The 21255-nt window shown below is 44.9% G+C and overlaps 1 protein-coding gene across 1 annotated transcript in view; it reads right to left on the bottom strand.

Moving 5' to 3' along the window:
- Positions 1-21255, bottom strand: part of LOC142086084 (contactin-4) — a 345243-nt gene that overhangs the window by 2467 nt on the left and 321521 nt on the right. The window contains exons 14-23 of the mRNA XM_075158605.1: positions 13441-13616; positions 10852-10972; positions 8167-8325; positions 7271-7420; positions 6067-6137; positions 4023-4257; positions 3373-3488; positions 2761-2947; positions 2150-2262; positions 384-552 (exon numbers count right to left, since the gene is read on the bottom strand). Coding sequence (XP_075014706.1) covers positions 384-552; positions 2150-2262; positions 2761-2947; positions 3373-3488; positions 4023-4257; positions 6067-6137; positions 7271-7420; positions 8167-8325; positions 10852-10972; positions 13441-13616 — 1497 coding nt within the window. The remainder of the gene's footprint in view (positions 1-383; positions 553-2149; positions 2263-2760; positions 2948-3372; positions 3489-4022; positions 4258-6066; positions 6138-7270; positions 7421-8166; positions 8326-10851; positions 10973-13440; positions 13617-21255) is intronic.

The raw sequence follows: 21255 nt of genomic DNA on the forward strand, positions 1-21255 counted from the left end.
TGAATTGCAGTGAGACAATATATTCAACATATATATGAGTATGGAAGTAAGAGAGTGGAAAGTGTCTAGAAATCTTAAATACAACCATAACTACTTATGACGGCATTTCTTATGGTTTAACCTCGACGCAGGATGAAATCAGAAATACAGGTCCAGGGCAAGTCTGAGTTTCAGCTCCCTGCCTGGGAGACGGCCAGACCTACAGCCCGCCCCTGCCCGGCTTCAAGGCTCTCTTCAGCCCCATCTGGAGACGCGAACGGTGACCGGGGTGAGGCAGGTCTGCCCCGCCAGCGGGTGAGGGGGAGAGGGGCTGGGGACACGGGCTCCCTGCGGCTCGGCGGCCGGCAGGAGCGGCCACCAACCCCGGTTCCTCCCATCCTTACTTGATATCTTTGGAATTCGGATTTGTTCGCTGCTGCTGCCGTCGCCGCCGTCGCTGAACGGCTTTATCTCTATGATGTAGTCCTCCTCGAATGGCAGGGAGAGCTCCACGGAGGTTTTATTCGTTTCTATTACGGACGTGCTGCTCTGCCTGTTCCACCTGTACAAAACCTGCAGCAAAGGGGAGAGAGAAGAGGAGGCAGAAACGGCAAAGATGTCCACTGCCCTAAGGGCGTCCAGATTTACTGCTGCTCTTTTCTTGCCTCTGATGCCCAGACACACGCTCGGGTCACGGGGGGGCTGTTCGGACCCCCACAGGGGGTTTTGCTGGGGACCTACGCCAGCACAGCGGTGACGGTGCCCAGGTGGGGAGGTGATGCCGGGAGCAGGGCGATGCCGATGCGCAGCACCAAACACGGCCCTGGTACCTGGCAGAGCCCCCCGCAGCGAAATCTGTAGCCTGATCAAGCTAAAATAAATCCCAAAGCTTATGTAGAGAGGCCAAAACTTCGTAATACGTTTCTTCAGGAAACTGAGTTGTGGTATTTGATGCAGTGCTACAAATGGCTTCCCACAATAAATGGATTTTTTGAATTACTTCTAAGATCTGGGAATTCTACTAATTTTGATCATAAATCATGACATAAAATATAAGATTTCCAAGTAAAAAGAAGAAAAAGAAAAATGGGAAAAGTTCTGCTAGGATTCAGGAAAAAAAGCAATCTGGCTGTGTTATCCTAACAGTAAGTTAAGAGAGGACTTTTTAGAAAACTGATAGATGGAGTTTGCTTTTTCAGGGTGACGAGTCTCTCTCACCCTCTTTCAATTGACTTCTTAATTTGCATTTCAAACCTAAAATATGCAGTGAAAAGTTGGTCCAAACCGCTAAGGTTCATCTGAGGTTTTGACTAAAAACCCTGAGGAATTACGTATTTTTGATAATCCGATACAGTGCACCACCAAAGATACTTAAAAGTTAGTGCAGAAATTCAGGAGAGCTGGCACAGGCTGGTAAAGCTGACACCGCTGGCATTCCAGATTGCGAACAAAATACGAAGCATGTCCAGGTTCTTCATCATTTCAAGCTCTGGTGGAAAAGGTTTGCACAACTGAACCCTGAAGGCAATGGCTGGCAATTGCACACCGATGTCTTCTTTGGGCTAAATTAAACCCTTGTGTAAGGTGATAGAGCTGAGTTCTTCCCAAGATTTCTCTCTAGTTAAATTATACCCTATTAAAACTGCCACTGCTGAGGATTCTCTTTCCTTTCCTTTCGGCTTTGCTTTCTGAAGAAAATGGGAGCTATTAAAAAAGCATTTTATTTATCTGCAATTGAGGAGCCAACTGCAGCCTTTGGAAGGTTTGCGCCAAAGGCAGGCGAGCAGTCCTGCAGCTGGGAGCTTCGGAGGGAAGGAGCAGGTGAAGGTCCGTGGGCCGAGTCCCGCACGGGTGCTCACAGGGGCGAGCATCGCTGGGGCGAGGGCGAGTAGCCAGCAGAAGGTGCTCGCTCTACAGAGGTATGGCCTCTGTTTCTGGAGGAATGCTCCAGTTTTAACCTGGAAAACCATGCAAGTACCATGAAAAACACCTCGTCTGGTCTCACTATAAACCCCACCTTGACACTGGATTCATGGCACTGTTCCCTATAGCCCAGCACCGGCATCCAGTGACAGCTGAAGCTTAGAGAGGGTTCACTGCAGGACTGGGGCGGTGAGGGAGGTGGTGCAGGGCAGTGTTGCCCAGCTGCCTGTGCTGACAAAATACTCACTTTGTAGCCTCTCACTTCTGACTCGTTGTCCAGCGCTTTCACTTGGTCCCAGTTCAGTATGATCTTGGAGTCAGATGAATTCCATATGATGTTCCCGGGGGGCTGACTCGGTGCTATACCAAAATACACACAGCACTGTATTAATAAGGAGCACCGTTTCCAGTTGGATCCCTCCCAGTACCAATGAGGCTTCTACCACCATGGCTGAGCGTGCCCAGAGTCCTATCGCTCTGGAAAGCTAATGAGCTGTTTCGCTGATCTGTATCCTCAAGGTCACAGGAGGTGTGACACAACACAGTGCTCTAAATGAAAAAAGGATTCAGTCAGTTGCTCAACATGCCTGAGACCAGAAGAAAAAAGCCCTCTTGAACGATGAGATAAATATTTAATTTTCCTGCACAGCTGTGATTTCAGTTTTGCATGCTCTGCTTACTTAACACAGGGAAGAGCCTTACAAAAAAAAAAAAGAAGGCTGGTAAGTCTTCTGCACAAAAACCTGGCAAAGAAAAGTCTGACAGCTCCTTCAGACTTGAGAAAGCTTGAAAACGAGAGAGGGCAGCGCTGGCAGAAACCCTCCCAGGCAAGAGCCCCCCGTCCTCGCAAACACTCACGTGGCTTTTTGGTTGTGACGTTGACGGCGGCACTGGAGGGGCCGGTCCCGGCCGTGTTGTACGCCCTGACTGCCAAGTGATAGAGCGCGTTGCCTCTCAGGTTGCTGACTTTTGTAGATGTTTGATTGCCAACCGTTCGAATCCTTTTTGCGTTTTCTTCCTTTTCGTCGTGTCTCCAACATCTGACCTGAGAAGCAGAGCAGGTACGTGTTTACCTCCAGCTACGGGCTGGCAGCACCCGGTCGTTTCCAGCGCTAACTCTGGCACTCGGGACAGATCCTGCACCCTGTTACAATCCCTGCTTGTTCCTTGCTAGAAACCTGCAGTGCTCCCTCCCCAGGACCTCAGACGCTGCCTGGCGTGGAAGCACATTCACGCAGGTTTCCCCCAGCAAGCTCTGCTCTCCGTTTTCAGCCAGATCCCACACAGAAAGATGTGTAATTGTTTACCGTGTGAGAGAATCTCCGTGTACTGAAGAGACAAAAGGAAGCAAATACGCCACAGGAACCCACCTGCCCCGTGGCAGGCAGGAGCAGCACCGCAGTGACTGCCCCTCATGTATCTCCGCGTCTCAACACGCAGTACCGCAAGGATGCTGCGTTGTTTCCGTACCTCGTATCCCTGTATCCTTCCTTTGTGCTGGTTCTCCCGAGGGGGAGCCCAAGAAACTTCAACGTCTGAGGCAGAAAGACTTCTGGCCAAAACAGTGGTTGGGGCTCTCGTCGGCTCTGGGTAGAGGAGTTAAAAATAAAATTAAGAGTTTTCAATTTTATGTTAGATTAGTCCCAAACTTCAAAGGATTTATTTTCTTCACTGCACGAGAAAAAAGGCATGCCACCAAAACAAACTTCCACATTTCAAACCGATGGCCTGTCAGCCTGTGTCAGACGGCACCGCTCCTCTGCCTGAGAAATAATAAGATGTCATTACTAAACTCAATCCAGGATACCATGTACTGTAATTAGGACAAGAGGGAACATTTTCTAATCAGTGGACATTAATTCATACTAAATCTCAGTGGAATTCTTTCCAGATTACATATTACTTTTCCATTAATATCAAAAGATTTCATTACGATTAATGTTATTTTAATGACTATCAAAAGAATTAATCACGGCTCGCCATTTATTACAAATCAGAGCAAGGATTAGGTATCAAAGGATATGTCAAGGTGGATACTAAACCCTTTCAGACTCAGTCAACCTCCCCGCGTCCACCGGCAGGGAGGAGGGAGAGGCGGTGGGGTGGGCTCCTGGCTCTACCTTCCTCTGCCGAGTAGACGACCGTCACGGGGCTGAACGACCCTTCCCCCTTGTTGTTGTACACCCCCACTTTAACTTCGTAGGGGGAGAAGGGCGGCAAGGTCTCGTTGCGGAAGACGTATCTGGCGGCGTCCGGGGAGGCCACGACGGTCTGCATCCAGCTGACGGTGCCGAAGGGGCGGAAGGCCACCACGTACCCGAAGCCGCCTCCGTTCTGCAGCTCCTCGGGCACTGTCTGTGGGCAGGCAGACCGCGGAGAAACGGCACTTTCAGCAACGGCACGCGTTTATCTCTGTCTGCATGCTGGCTATTGCTCTCGGTCCTTCTAAAGCTACTGTCCCAAATAGTGCGTTAGAGACGGGAGGCGGCGGGAGCCCTACTTCACATCTAACCTGAATTCATCCCACCCGGGCTGTGCTAGAGCCTTGCTGCTCCGCCAGCTCCCTGTGGTCAGCGGGGAAGCAGCATCTCCGGAAAACACTTCGCCTAAGACCTAATTCATCTTTGTAGGCGCCCGCCTGCCTTCACTGACTAGATGGAGCCTCCAGTAACGATGTGAGTAATTTTAGGCACTGCAATGACTAAGAGGCTGAGGTTTGGTGGGGTGAACCAAGGACATGGTTCCTGCTTTCCCAATACAAGTGCAGCTGCTCTCGCGTCTTTGGAATCACACGTGAAGCCCTGAAGAACATATCCTGGCAATGTCCCAGCCTCGCTGGCCCGTTGCTACACAGAGACCCAGACCAGGTCAGCCGACTATCCACATCCCGAATGACGTGACCTGTTAGAGACCGCGATGGCAGGGAGCGACTTGTCACAAACGTGATGGAGAAGGGCAGGTAAGTGGTGGGTAACCGCTAGAAGAAACAACCTGTCACCTCCAGGTCACTTCTGGACCCACTGACACTTCCTAATCTCAGGCTTGCAGCCCCCTAAAAGCTGCATCAAACCCCAAAGATTCAATGTATTAACGTCATCTGTAATTATGGGCCACTCTCCCACAGATGTCCATGGTGCTTAAGCACATGCAGGGGTTACTTTTGGTGACTGCTTCTTACTCTGTATTGTAAGGCTCAAAAAATACACAAGACTATAAAGAAAAGGCTTCCGGACATTTAAAAGAGTAAACTGACTGTTCTATCAAAATACAAATTATATTCAGTGCAAATTACAACTCGAAGTCATGGCTGATGTTCTTGCCATGTGTGTTTTTGAAACATATTGCAGTATCTTTAGGAGACACGCGTAGCTAATTAGTCCAACAGAGGAGGAAATTTAGCACATTGAGCTGTGTAGTAAGGACAAAAACCCATTTATAGTTTTTTAATAACCTTAAAAATATCTCTGGCGATTCATTCTGCCAGCTTGGTCAGAAATAGTGCTAAGTGGAAGTGTTAGCATGTCTAGTGAAGTTCATTATTAGGAAAAATATGCCAGCTGCATCGCATCATAACAGGAAAATATGAGCAGACAAATGACTAAAGTTCTAACCCCGACTGCCTTAAGGAATATTAAACATTTTTCATCTCTGTATCTCCTCTTGCTGGCTTTCATTAGCAGAAACGAAAGCCAGCATGCAATGCCTCGTGCTAACTCTTAACTATTTGTTGCCACATAACCCGGCGCAGCTCTAAGGGCTGAAGGCTAGGAGCCAGCCACAAGTCTCAACCAGGTCAGGACACGCCAAGCCTGGCCTCACAAACTCTCTTTTATCCCTCAGGTGGTTTCTGCCCATCCACGTTTTGCCGTACGTGTACGGATGTGCTGGGAGTCAGGGGGAGCTGAGCTCGCGTCGAAGCAGCGATGCGCAGCCCGTTCCCTGCGGTCCCTTGCACAGCACTTCCCTGCTGGCTTCCTGGCATCGAGGCCCGGCGGGGAGGACGGGGTGTACCTCAACTTTAATAGTTGGGCTATTTTATCACACAATTGGGCTTTTTTACCGCAAATGGTTTGAAATCTACAGAAGCTTCACTGGGGTCTGGGGTGAAAGGGCGCGTCTAGATCAGGATGTATTAGTTTTACTCTCGGTTTGGACTCCACTTACCTCCCAAGTAATGACCAGCTCAGACTTGCTCCCTCCACCACCACTGACGTTAGCCGGGGTCACTTCAGGAACTGCAAAAAAAGATGCAGAAGATGCACGTAGCGACTTTGAAACCAGAAAAGCGCGTTGAAATGAAACAGACCTATGCAGCAACAGGACTCTGCTGGCCTTCCCCTGCTGGGTACCAGAAATGCTATTAGGAAATGACTAATTTGCCATGGCAAATAGCACATTAAAAGTATGTCAATAAGAGTATATTAAAAGTATGTCAATTAACTTGTGTATTCAGTCACTAATTGTTTAGTTTAAACATTTATCTTCCATAAAACAGGCTTTTATTTATTTTCATATTTCATATTCTGTTCCATTACAGGCTAAAACAGAACAGAGGAGCCACCTACCAGGGGTTTCCCATAACCGAGCACATGTCCCTGCAGCCACCATGCTCAGCCTACGCCTTGCCGTGACCCCCTTCTGCCAGATCAAAAGACAAGGACATCAAGGAGCATTAAAGCTCTCAAGGCTTGTAGCTTGTGCTGAAATCCCTGCACACAGGCACTGCTGAAGATCACCTCTAAGCTGTGCCTGCAGCAGCCTGAAGACGCAGCGTGGTTCCAGGAGGCAGTGGTGTGTTTGGGAGAGGGTGGCAGAAGACAGACCTTCAGTAAACCCATGAAACGATCCAACCCTTAGGGCAGCCCAGGGTGGTTTCTCCAAGGCTGATGGGCTCACAGGGACGAGGTCCACAGAAACTCCCAGCATCAAGGGACTGCCGGCTCTCCAGCTGTGAAACCCAAACTCCTGCTCGCAAGGTGCTGTCGTCTGTGCTCCAGAGTTTCCACCACATTGATCATGGGAAACCAGAGGAACTGCTCTCAGAGTTCATCTCTCTCATCAATGGATACCGGGCAGTATTTTCCAAAAAAACCTGCCCAAATACCTTTTTTTTGAAAATCATTGCTTTCTGCAGAAAAAGGGGATGAAGTCTTCCTATACTCGTCCAGGAGTCATGGAGTGAGCAAAAGAGCCCATTAGGAGCTCCACAACTTCTAGTGCCTGTTCTGTGCACACGAATAATGTGCCACGAGGGAGGAGAGCAATAGGTGCAGAAAGCGCTCCTCAGCTTCCTCCAGTGCAACACATCCATTAGCACTGACGAGCACTTATTCAACAAGATTTAACTCAGTTGCCCACCACTACTTACGAGCTTCTTCAGTTCTTCTCTTCTCTGAAGGTCTGCTGGGTTCTCCAATCCCAATCAGGTTGGCAGCCACTACTCGAAATTCATACTCGACCCAAGGGTTCAAACCCACCACTGTCGCTGTGAACGTCCTGCCATCGATGATCTCTGGAACTAGGAGACAGGCACAGGTCAGGAGTGCAACGAAAACCCCTAAAAGTATTAAAGACTGCTGAGAAAAGGTCATTATCTGATACCCTTAAAAGTGGGGGATTAACGTAAATACAAAGTGAATATGGATTGACAACAGGATTTTTCTAACATTTTGTTAAGTGCCAAAGAAGTAAAAGAGGTGGCATTAAAACATTGTGCTTTTAGCACAGAAATTCCTGCTATTAAAGAGTTTCTCCTAAATTGCCACTTTTTGAAAACAAAGTGCCAAGACAACAGGTTTAAAGGGGTTTTATTTTTCTCTTTTTAAAACACAGTGTTCCCTCTATTTAGTCATTACTGGAACAAAATTAACCTCTGACGGAATGAGCAATTACATCATGGGATTTTTCCCTCTATCAGGAAAATAATTCTACTTAAAGATAGGCCAGATGACATGGTCTGTCCCTGAGGGATGTCTTTATAGACCACAATTACTGTTGTATATCTCCAGTATGGCAACAAAAGATAGGAATTCATTCTGTTTTCTCTTAAACATTCATGAGAGAAATGGATGAGTAACAGCACGGACTGGACCCTAAATCTTTGGGTTGCCAAACTTGAAACTAGTTAATCAGACCAGCGCTCTGCAGCCAGTGAAATTACTTTTTACTTCAGGGTGCAGAGCTGCTCCACTCGGCTCGTGCGAGGGTCCCGACGGATGCGTTTTCCATCGGTGGAGCTCTTCGGGGGCCAGGGAATGGACCTACCTGTGCTCACCGCTTGCCATCCCACCGAGAAGGGGGTCCTTGCTTGTACGACATACATTGTAATAGGGCTGTGGTTGTCGGCTCCTGGCCTCCAGGACAGCTGAGCGGTGCTGTCGGTGATTTCATCTATTGTCACAGCTTCTGGCGGACCTGGGGGACCTGTTGGAAGAATTACAGGAGGGGGGTGCTTGGAGCTTCGCGGTGACTCGAGGAAGGAGTGCTCTGGTGTTCTTCCCTTACTCAGGTAACTGAGTCCCTGCGGAGCGTTAACCGCAGCCCCAGCTGTGGTTTAGCAGCTCTCATTGCCTAGACGAGCTTGGGAGGCATGGGGGGATAGACAAACACACACATCACCAGCTTCACCCACAGCCCCCAGGTGCCTCCGGGTGAGCAGCGGCGCCGAGCCGCGCAGCACGCCTGAGCTACCCACAGAGCAGGGCGCTCGCTGCGGCGCTCGATCAGCTCTGCCACCTCACCTCTGCTGCTTAGGACTGGCCTATGCACAAGCACGAGCGTTGGCCGCAGCTTGGATGCACCCAGAGGCTGGTGAAGAACGAAGGACCTGCCTGTGATTAGCATCGTGTCGGAGTGTGGACCAGCATTTTCTGTTTCACTGCTGAGTTCCTTTTAACCAGTAAAGCACTGCAGGACGTACCGATCAGAGAGGACATCTCTCCTGTATCATATGGCCACTGCTGTCAGTAGTGGTACCTGAGGTGAAGTCTCTCCCCAAAAGCACCATCTCAAACAAACTCGCCTCTTGCAATTCATTCTTTGGACTGAAATTATTCTCATATGATATTCAGAGAGCCGGACATGTTTAAATATCTAAAATACCCTGAAACCTTCCAATATCCTGTCTTTAAAATGAAAGTTTCAGCCAGTCTAGCCAGATTTAATTTCTCAGAAATTAAAACTTTAAATTGTTTTGCTGAGGGGAGCAGCCACGCAACACAGCCTCATGGAGCAGTCAGCTCCTTCGGTCCTCCACCGCAAGTTACACCAGAGAAATGAAATTTCATTGGATCTGTCACAAATTACTCCTACTGCTTGGCAGAGACTGGAACAAACTGTCTTCATTTCATGTCTTGGAATAACCATGGTTATTCCCAACATTTCAGAATATACTTCTTCACAGGGTGCAGGGTACAGTAGGGCAAGAGAGGGAAAAATTATCAGTTACTGATTTACCAAATATTTTTGGGCTGCTGACAGATACGTGCTTCTCCTGTTCTGGTGGCGTGAAAAAATCCCATCCTGAACAAGTGGGCTGATCTGTGTGTACCCATGCCAGGGGTTACTTCTGTATGCACTTGTTTGATATTCCCTGACATAAATAATTGATTTTTATTCTGGTATCTAATCTTTTATTATTTTGACATAACTCCAATATTTAAAAAGCTTCTAAAAATTATTCTGAAGGCTCTATTTATGCACCAGCTATTCACTTCCCCCTCCAGACTCACAGCCCAGGGATATTTCTCAATTTTTATGAGGTCGGTGACACGGTACAGCACAACTCTCGGTGCAGCCGTAGAACCACTGGCTTGGACAGAGACGTCCCCGTTGATGTTTTTAGGGAGCGACAAGATCAGTATTTTTACCATCACCAAGGGTCATTTTCTTGTGAGAATTTAAAGTTCCTCCTGTTTGTTTACAGAGCCAGCACTAAGGAAATTACCTAACCGAGGCGCCCACCAGCAGGCTGTTTTGAAATGTTTGCAAACGAAAAAAAAAAAATTCATCTGAAATCATGCTGCAGCAAAAACCCGAGTCAGTGGAACAGGGAGCAACCTCCTGGGGAGGGGAGCAGCGGCTTCGCTGCCTCCAGGGGCCCAGCTCTCTGTACAGCATGTGGCTAAGAACGTCTGCGTTCATAGTCCTACAGGGAAACGTCGTAAAAAGCATAACAATATTATGGATACAGCTACAGACAAGGGCACGTTTCTCAATGGAAGTTCAGAGCCTAATCTCGCACATTTTACTCTGGAACAGCTTTGATAAAGAGGGAATTTCTTACTTCTTTTTCATGCTCTCCTCCTTTCACTGAGCTGCCTGAGAACTTATGTTACATGGAGAATGTGCAAACCATGATTTTGCCAGGGTCTACGAGAACTGAGGGTAGCAGGTACAGAGCAGCACCAAAGTTTGCTTTCCTCAAAGCTAATGAGCAGGAAAATATATATCATATTTATTGTAAGGTTCCAGACTCAGGTTAACTAATCGCATCTCTGTTGAAGTCATACTTACAGATCACGTATGTATGGTATTGAATAGATCTTGAAATATCAGTGAAGTTACTAAATCATGTTTATTCTAGAAATGGAACAATATTGCTGGGCAGAAATGCAGTGAATAAGCTGGATGCTGTTTCTGCTGCACCGAAATGAGCTCAGTTGGTGCAAGTTTTGCATTCAGGACACGAACATGTACTAAGGTGTTTATCTATCCTGTGTGTCTGTTGTATGAGTATGTTATATGCACTGTTTGAAAGAATCTTTACATGCACTGTTTGAAAACCTACTGTGAACGCAGTGAGTACTTAGAGCTTATTTCTTAGATTAATTACAAGATGCTGGGATCCCAATGAATGTCTCCAAGCTCAGGAATTGTCTTACCAGCAGCAGAAGATAGGAAACCCCCCCAAATTTTACAACAACAACAACAGCAACAAAATTCAAATACCTCTTACAATCAGGTCTGCAGCAGCCGATAGCTTGTCCACACTTGTTTGCACCATGCAGACGTACTTCCCAGCATGCTTCAGCTGGATGCTTCTGATCATCAAATCACCAGCTGAATCCTGCTGATAAAGTAGGGAAAAGTGGTTACAATTACTTTTTAATGAGCGCTAAACATCATTATCACATGAAGGACACTGTGACTAATGGATTTACTTTACACTGGCTGATGAAAACATTAGTAATGCAAGCCATGGCCTATTAAAATTATGTGAGTCTGCCTTGAAGATAAGAGTGGAAGCGTTTCTAAAATTACGGCTCCTACAAGGGGCAGGAGAGCCCGGTTTGGGTCCGTTAAGCAGTTTCCCCATTAAAACAATGTGACAAAGCTTATGTAGGGCAGGTTCACTCTGATTTCTTCTTTATCTCTCTGGATATCCAAGTTATGGCCTCTCTGGTATTCAGATGCCCAAGTTGTGTCTACATCTATTTTGTGCGTGGAAACCAGCCCAAATTATGAGACATCTGCAGTAGTTTCACGGCTTTGCATTACGGCCAGCATTTTGATTGCCCGGCGTTTTTGTGCTAAAGATCATGAGAACAGCACTCTCCGAGGAAATCTTGCATCACCTAACAGCGGTAATTTGTTTTCCAAACGCCAAATGCATGTCTGATTAACTGTTGAATAGAACTAATTAGGTTTCTGTATGTATAGGAAGCTGAAAACTCTCTCTAAATTTTGCTCCAGACACAAAGCATTCGATACATCAGAAATCTCAGGGTACCCTTGTGATTGTGGCTTTCTGACTGAAGAATATTAATAAAGTTTTTAATTTTAGCTTTGCAGGCCAATCAGGCGCAGTCACTGGGAAGAGCCATTGCTGCTGATATGCGCCCTAGGCATCAATCTTTAAGTGCATCTTTTAACGATTTTTTTTAGGGATAACAGCGAGGTTTGTAAATTGTATTTCCTTTTCATTTCAGCATTAAATCTCACTCCTGACATATGTAAACACGGACTGCCAGTCTGCCTGAAACCCAGCGGAGCACGTGTCTCTGTAAAACCTCCCTCAGAGCAATATGAAAACCCTTTCCAGTTTTCTACCTCTGCTGAAAATTGTTGCACTTCCTTCCTTCTTTTTCTTGCTACCTTCACCCAATAAAAGTGGAAAAAAATCCATCAGGAAGGATGAGAAATCATTTTTAATTGCAAATGAGTTAGAAATTAAACTCCTCAAGTCCTGCCTAATACGCAACGGGCTAAATTAGATGAAATCTGAACTGCGAAGGAAAAAGTTACGGCTACAAAGGAAAGCAAACTTTTTACCCATCTTTCAGACGTAGCCTGTGAAATTGCTAGTCTTGTTTTAGTAAAAATTATTTGGAAATTATTTTTAGTCAGAAGAATGGCATGAGAAGCTGGGGCAGGTCTGACTGACGTACTACCTCCTCGTGTGAACCCCCTTCTAACAGACGGCGTCCTGAGGTACCTCCTATAGCACTGACCCTCTCCGATTCCCAAAATTCATGCCACAACATCTTCAGGAAATCTAAAACTACTAGAAAAGCTGAAACAACCTGCCCTTTACAACTGAGGTAAAAGCAGAGAAAAACAAGCAGGGAAGGACCATCACGGGCACCCTTACCTTGCTGGGGGCTCTCCTGTCCTAAACCTTCCTGGAGAGGCAGAAAATAGCAAATGACCCAAGCAGATTTTCTCCTCTCCTAACGAGAGAAAGCAATTCCTACCTTCACTACCTTCACCTTTTCTTCCCTGTACCTGCCACTTAATCATGGTCTTGAGCGACAGCGGTGGCCAGGCTGTATTTAATGGGCAGTCTAACCATCATTTCACACCTGACTCTTCTCCTAACACGATCTCTTCAACCTTCAAATAAACAATTCTCTGGACATTGCAAAAGTTTGCATTGTCAGTGGGTACTGACTGGGTTTCCCATAAACAAACAAACAAAAAACCAAACAACCCAAAGATAGCAAGGTGACATTGCCAGGAAACGTGCACAGATCACACTGAAATGTCATCTCCGACGGTCGGGGATGTTTGTAATACTATGCAGGTTATTTTGTGTAGAGGAAAAATACTTCTTCTAAGCGTGTGGTCACAAGAGGAGGACACAGACAGATAAACATGCCAACAAACACTGCCTGAACAAATCTGAGAGTATTGTTTCCCGCTATTTTCTGTATAAACACAAAGTTCTACAATTGTTATATTTTACATTTCTTTTACTGTTACAGTCAGAGAAAAACTATTACGGACTTCTTCCTTGAATGAGAAGGCAGTTTTTTGCAATGAAAAAACATATTATAGGTCTTCTGACATACATCCCACTGCAATGTGAACGCATCGTTCAAGCAAGCAGATTTAAGTCATGTCATTAAGCAATTAGAACAATTCTACACCAACTATAACAAAGTAGTATACTGTCAATGTTTACCTTCTCAGTCTAGAAGACACAAGATAATGTCTCCTACTATTAACTTAGTCAAATGCATTCCTTCTATTAGCAGCCCTTTTCTATGTTACCTACTTTTATTACTGTGAGGAGATTGCTTTAGAATTAATACTTACCCCTCCAACTCTTTCAAAGTGATCCCCATCTTTTTCAAAGTCTATCAGGTGTCCATTAAATGACCAGGTAAACATGATATCTAGCGAGTGATCATGAGACACCTGACAAGGCAAGACAATGCTTTCTCCAACAGTGACATCCATGCTGAAAGGTGACACCATAACCCGGGTTGGATCTACAAACAACAGAGAAAACAAAGGGGGAAAACCAGCATTAATCCTGTCCCCCTGAGAAATGGAGAGAGATGTAGAGCTGAAAAGATCCTAAGCAGTCTACCACAACCGCAGCGTTGCCACCAGAACTTGAAAAATTTGCAGTGATCACTTAGGAAGATCCTTAATGCAATGAGTGAATTATCGCATCTTCGATTTTATCCTCCGATACTTTTCTCTTTTCGTTAGGTTGAAACACCATTAATAAATCCTCCAGAATCCTCTTCTAGCCACAATCCAGATGAGCAAGGAGTAAAGAAATAGCTGAAAAAGAGTGTAGCAGATCTGAAAGGCTGGGTTAAAATTTTTGAAAGAGCTTAAAGAACAGAGATTATTTTATTTGAATCTTCTTACTCCAAAAATTTGTTTCACAGTCATAATTTGGTCACCATGGTTATAAAAAAATCTGGTTTGTTGTTCTTATATTGAACGCTGACTTGAGAAAACTCTCTCCATGTAAAAGCTCCAAAACTGGAATGTAGAAGGATATATTAAAAACCTAAGTGCTACCTGCTTGGATATGGAAAGGGAAAGATTAGACCAACATTATTGTTGTATGTTATGTTTATTGAAAACTCGGTGTATGTTTAGAATACATGCTCTGTCTGATGAATGGTTTTACATTTTAAATCCAGGTAGTTTTCTTTGTGTAAGGAGGGCCCACACAAAGAGTAAGTACAAATGATGAGTGATACCAACCAAACCTTTCACACCATGGAAACCAAAACTCTGCCGCAATAAGCCAAGTCCTGTAGTAACGTCAGGCAGGGGGGTTTTGGGGTAAGACGTGACTCTGGGTGTAGTAACTCCTCTGCCTGACGTGCAGCTGATTTGGGTCAGTCAGTAGGTCAGACTGACTCACGTTTTAGGACCTCTGTGGTCTTCCATGAGATGTCTCTGACCTTTGGTAGATGATGGAGAGGGGTCCTGCCATAACAAACCTGTTACGGTGAGCAAGAAGCAAGCAAATATTTTGGGGAGGTGAAGCAGAAGAAAGGTGAGAAAGGACATTGTCCTAACACATTTGCAAAGGAAAGCCCCAAAACCTGTGGATATCTGTGATGTAGCAAGTTCTGTCTGCTAAATACGGGCAGCAGCACGCACCAGCTCCACCGTGAGCTTCGGGACTAATCCCTTATTCACAGCTGGAGTTCACATGGATCCTTTACCACTGTTTTAATTGTCTATTTTTCACTTTAGTGACGCAGTACAAACAAAATGGTGGCACAGAAAGATGAGCCATGACACATTATGCAAACTTCAGCTCCTCATCTGTGCCTATGAATTCCCTCTGCTCTAAAGTTAACATTTGTCTTTCATTTCTGTTGACAAAAATGCCGTAATTTTTTTCTACAGGACCTCAGAGAAAATGAAAAGGAGAAAAAATACTGCTTAACCATGAGACCAAAAGTCTGAAAATCATATACAGAAAGATATTTTTGCTTATTCCAAAAGTCTACTCTGCACAGCTGTCATGCTAAAATACTATGGGCATTATTCATTCTCTGGTATATGAAACCAAAATCTTAACTAGTTCTTCCTGCCGACTGCTTAATTCTCTGCTAAAATAATAAGGATACAGCATCAAAGATACGTACTGAGCAGAACCACTCACCAAAATTCAGGGGAATGTGAAGCTGTTCCTGGGTTTTCAAAGACCTTACCAAAGTATACAGGAGGTAGTGAAAAAGATTTCATCACTGACTTGAATAGGCTTCAGATCAAGTCCTCAGGGACTTGGCTGTATTACCTTGAACAAATCTAATTCATCTGTATTTTGGTTTCACTTCTAACAAAACAGAGTAACTCTTAGCAGAACTACAGTAGGTGTTATGAGGCTTAACTAATTAATAAAAGTAAAACATTTTAAGTTTCTCAGGAGAAAAGCAGTATAAGTGCAAGTTACTAAAATAATGTTTAATTCTTGCCTAGACTTACGACATTGACTTTCATTATAACTGATGTATCAGGATTTTACAGTCACTTGGGACTACTACTACTGAAACTCAAGAAGACCTAGAGCATCCCAATGTAGCTCAGGATGCTACAGAAATGCCCGCACCTGTGGTGGGGCTCAGGCACAGAATCACTTACTGAAATGCCTTTCAGCATCAGAAGTCCATCCTCTGCCCTGCTCAAAGCCCATATGAAATATTTATGAAGGACTTGACTCTGAGATGAAATGGGTGCCTCCCACAAAGCCCTGAGCTCTCCTATATGGGTCCCGTAATGACCGGTGTAAGCTGTGGTCCTTAACAAGCGTCAGAACCGAGGTTTTGCTGTAGCTAACCCTCACCTCCACAGTACTTTCTGCAAGAGGCGAGAAGTCCACACCATAAATCCAGTTCTTCCTGCTGCAATGCATACAGTTTATAAACATATAAAGAATGAAACGTGGGTATTTGATAAAGACCTGCTTTCCAGGGCAGCTTAGCACAGCTCCTGTGGACATCGTAGGAACTGCAAGTGCCCGGTGCCTCCGAAAATCAGGCCCGCAGGTTTAAATCCAATCATGTCAAGAAGCGTTGCAATCTAACAGCTGAACGTAGCAGGTTAGGGCATGGCTGATACAGCTTGACAAACGATGCGCAGGGAGGACTCTGACCCAAACCATGCTCAGCGGGAGCGCGAGCCCCAGCCACGCACTTTACAAATCACCCCAAGGAGAATGCTTACCCATCTCTTCTCAAGGACTGGGAAAGCTGAAAAACAAAAACAGCCCCTCCCCTCTCTAATAGCCCTAGCAGAGGAGCAAATGGAAAATGTTATTCAGAAGCCAACTGAGGGCCGCCGAGTGTAGGCACACCTTGGCGATACACAGCCACGTGATAATCAAAATTATTATTTTCAAAACCTGTAACATTAGGCTCCTTTTAAATTATGGCGAGTGCTTTGATACCAACACAGTGTTGGTTAGCATCCCAGTCAAAAACAAAAAAACCAATAATTGTTTTTTTCTGAGCTAGCTACTCACTTACTTATTGTCCACTTGCAAGGCAAGAGAGGCAGTCTAGGGAGACAGATACTACGGGAGAGCTGATCTTAATGCTCTGTTACTGTCCTGTCCCCCCTAAGTGCAGGTCATTTTCCTTAGATATCTTTACTTAGTAAGGGCACTATTGCCAAGGACAGTTAATTAAAAAAGAAATTGTGATTTTGGTGATATTTTGAGATGATATTCACCTTTGGAGCACTCCAGTGCATTCTGAGATAGTTTTAAAAATAAGGCTGAAAGATTCACTTGCAGATAAGGGGTAAGAATTTCTATTAGAAGCATCACCCCTTACAGCTGCCTGCAGGTTTCTGAGCCCTCCACAGAGGGAAGCAGCTCCTGGCACTTTCCTGCAGAAAGAATAAACAAAAAGCAAGCAAAATTGTTCCGGGTCACTTCTGAGAAAGTTCGTCTGGCATTACTGAGAAGTTTTGAGAGGAGAAATAAGTGAATAGTGCATGCCAGCAGGAACACTGTCAGGAGATGGCAAGCCCTCTGTCATCAGGAGGTAAAATAATCTGTTTTTTAATCTCAAATAGGAAACAGGGGAAAAAATAACTACGCTGTACATGCAAACATATTCAATAGGTATCCTGCAGGTATAGTAAATGCAGTGACAGCAGACGTGAGCGAGTCTACATTGGCCTGGGCTCGGCTTGGCTACAGAGAAAGAGGAGACCTTCACGGCTTACGGCGTGTGCCGGGACGTACCCTCCGCAGACTGGTTAGTGATTGTCTGTAGGTGTCACTGAAGGCTCAGGGAAGCAGGAAAGCTTCCTCTCAGCCTTCCTTTCATGCCAGTATTTTCAGGAGCACACTTTTTGTGTGACAGAAAAGGCATTTCTTTGTTTTACATGCAGTTTTCCTTGCATGCCAGCCAGGCTGGCAGCTCATGGAACGGCTCTGCTTGAATTGTCATCAGAGCCGAGTGGTTTGAGCAGCGTGAAAGCTCACGGGGATGGTCCTCAGCCGGAGCAAACCCGCACGGCCACACCAGGACAGCTCTGGATGCCACCGCCGTTGGCCTCGGCCTCCCTCGCGGGGTGCACTGAGGCTATCTGAGCTTTTCTTACCTATTGTTGCCCTGCGTTAAGTCCCTCAGTTCTACCGCTGCAGCACATTGCAGAGAGTTTGGTATTTCTGACTGATGTAATGTATTTGGTTTATATTAGTAGAGATTTTAACAAAGTTTTCTTGCTAGCTTTCAGTTTGTTAGAAGAAATGGAGCTGAGGAGCACTTCCCGTCTGTAGGAAGGCTGTAATTGCTTCTCTTTGTCCCTCGTCCCCTGCTAAAAGGAACCTGTCATTAGCTGTTAGTGCCGCCTGCGTTTCGCATCTCATTTCGGGAAGCTGTGATGCGTTTCCGAGCTGCAAACCAGCAGGCTGCAGACCTCACGGGTACGGTCTGAGAGTAACAATTATTCAATCTGAAAAGAAACCATCCCACCCTGATTTTCTATTGATTGGGTGACCATTAGGAGGGATTACTTGTTTAGGGTAAACAGCTTTGCATCGCTGCGTTTGCTTGTTGTAGCTCACGCAGTGCTATGTTGTGTCATATTGATCTGGAGGACATGACACAGCGGAACACAGTCTACAGTGGCACGACATAAGTGACATAAAGAATCAGAGACCGACGCTCTGAGATAATGCATTTTAAAAAAAAGAAAAAATAGGTCAGTCCAGAGCATGCGAATATCTTTTGAATGATACAAGAGGACCACGGCAAAGCAAGAAGCCATGTCACATATATTATGCCCATCAGCAAGATTTCAACTGACCGGAGGGTTTTTTCCACCTCGAGAAGGCAGAACTGTCTGTGTTAGATGGCTACTTGGCATCCCGTTTCCAAATGTGCTCCTTTCCAATTTGGCTCAGCTGTGGAGGCTGTGTGCTCCGCTCCGCAGGGAAGGGATTCAGTGATGCTAATAACCGCAGTGTCTTTCATTTAAGGATATCAAAGTGCTTAGTAAACAATGAGACATGCTTTGCCAGCCCTGGCTGCTGAAGGAATACAGAGTATTTTACTATAATAAAAGATTGAACTGTAACATGCTCAGGAGATACAGCTCCTGTTGCTGGCCTCAAATCAGTGGAATTGAGCATCTCAGAGACAGATTAAAAAAAAGGAGATAATGTCAGCATTTCCAATGCTGGTTTCTGAAACCTGTGCACCTAATACCTAAATGCTTACTTAGACATCTATCCCAGCATAGAGGAGGAGGTCAAAGGAGAATGAAGAGAAGGGAATACTCAGGTTTTGACATATTTATCCATGGTAAAAAACTCAAGAAATCAGAACTCCCCCCAAAACTGAATGCTGCCTTCAGACTGTTCTACTAATAAGGGAAATTTTTCGAGATCTTGCAAATGCTTATTCCTTCCTTTCTTCTTCTAGCCTTGCCCATTTCACCTTATTCAAGATTTGTTTGCAGTTTCATGCTGCTAGGTTGGTTAATGGAAGCTAATGGAAATTTTGTAAAAGATCCTCCATTGAAGGTCTGCAGCATAGGTCCCTCTCCCCTTTACTCTTTTGCCTAAATAGGAAAAGTCTGTTGTAAATATTCATGGCTTTGGAGGAGAAAGTATTGCAAATAGACACAAATCAGCTAGTGAAAATTGCAACAGCTGCTTACGGACAGAAAAACATGGTCTGGTTCTTTAAACAGAAAAAAAAAAAGCAGTGTTTGTTTTTGCTGAGGGATATGTACATCTTCTTCAAGTACATAAGAAATATTAGTATCCCACCTATTATACTCAGAGGGCATGTCTGAGTTAAACAGCAGTGAGCAGCTCAGACGCATAATGGCCAGAGCGGCTGCTGCAGAATGCAGAGAGGAGGACATTTATTCCAGGCTGGACAAGAGGAGGCCGTATAGACCAAAGCCATTTCAGCATACGAGGCTCTGATTCTCTGCATCATGTATTGTGATAGGAGCACGCCAGGGCATCTGTTAGCTGTTTAATGAAAGCCAGTGTGGATGACAAGGTAATTTCAGGTTCAAGCATGAATGCTCAAGTGCAAGAGTTTATGTTCAATTACCAGATGCTTCAAACAAGCAGCTAAGACAAAGGCAAGCGATGCCAAGCACACACGGCTGCATCCAATGCGAGAGAAAATGGACAGAGCACTGTCCTCAGGCTGAATTTCCATTCACATGGCTGATATTCCTTATGTGGACCTAGGCAGATAAGCAGTAGTTTCAAGTTTGATTAACCATCTAATTACCTAATTCTCTTAAACAGCCATTAGTGTTACAATGCTAAAGATCTACCTACATTTTTCCTTATCTGCATAAACCATTTCATGTACAAGATTTTAAAATAGGTTTTTCTTGTAGATAAACTGTAACTCGAGTATTTGGGACTCACTTTTTCTCTTTCTGGAATACCAGCATGTTTACTGTTTTCATTTTGTTTTTCATCAGAGGGAGTTCATAAATACATTGCAGATCAATGTCCTCTATTTGCAATGACATTTGACATTATTGTATTGATTTCAAGGCAAATCATGTCTGGAGTTAATAAAAATCAATCTTGGAAGTAGAATCATCTGTTTTCTATGAGCAACCGAAGAATCAAAGTCCAATACATAAATACTCAAATGTGCTCTAATGTTTCTTTCTCTTCTCTTTGTGAAGGAAACATTTATCCAAGACCATAAAGTCAAAAGCTTCTGAGACCTGATGACTGGCTAAACTTCTGGGAGCTCTTAGTGCTCCGGGCACCAACAGGCACTATGAGAAATGCTGAAGAGAGGAAAATACGACCCTGAGCTGAAGAGATTAATAAACAGTGAACAACTGAACACATAGCATGAATTAGCATAGCAAACTACAGCTATCTTAACAGATTGCTTGAGTACTTTATGGGGCGTGGCCAAAATTAAGACTAAAACGAAACGGGGAAAGGCCAAGTACTTACAATGTTTGGCCTTTACAATAGCACAGACTTGAGCTGTGGTGAGTCACACACATGCTTTCAGGAACAGGCACGTGGCTCTTTCTTATATCAATATAACTCTTCTGTTCCATATAATCAGCTATTATACATGTGCTTTCGCAAGACAAATACCTGATTTATAAGGCACGTTTCTTAACAGAAAATTTTGCAGCACTTACAGTATCCTCTGGTGTGTACTATGGTAGTTCAGCCTAATAAAATATAATCTTATTAAAAGCGAAAGGGACACTATCAGTTCAGAAAAGGGAATGTAGGCTTGGGACTAAAGTAACTTTTCTGATTTTAGAAATATATGTGGTTAGTGGTCAAGATCTTTCCATGTAATCAGGCAGCACCAATCTTTGGCAACGAAGGCAGTGATACATGGCCATGTATTTAATGGGGATTAAGGGGTGGAACATTTAACCTTTCCTGGAAGAGCGGACACTCTCATTCAGCACTACACTTGGTTGAGCTGGGCATTTAGGACATGCTAAAATTGACTTCTTGAAAGAGGATCCTTATCTTGCAGTTTACTTGGCTTAAATCTTGCCGTATCAGAACCACAGTGGTGTGGGGGACATGCAATTATTTTTAAACAGGTGCTTCAGCATGTCGCGGGAGCCCCTTTCTCTTAGGCAGGCTCTGTCTTCTATTAGTGTGGGCAA

This window comes from Calonectris borealis, chromosome 10 (genome assembly GCF_964195595.1).
Source record: "Calonectris borealis chromosome 10, bCalBor7.hap1.2, whole genome shotgun sequence".
Classification (NCBI taxonomy): domain Eukaryota; kingdom Metazoa; phylum Chordata; class Aves; order Procellariiformes; family Procellariidae; genus Calonectris; species Calonectris borealis.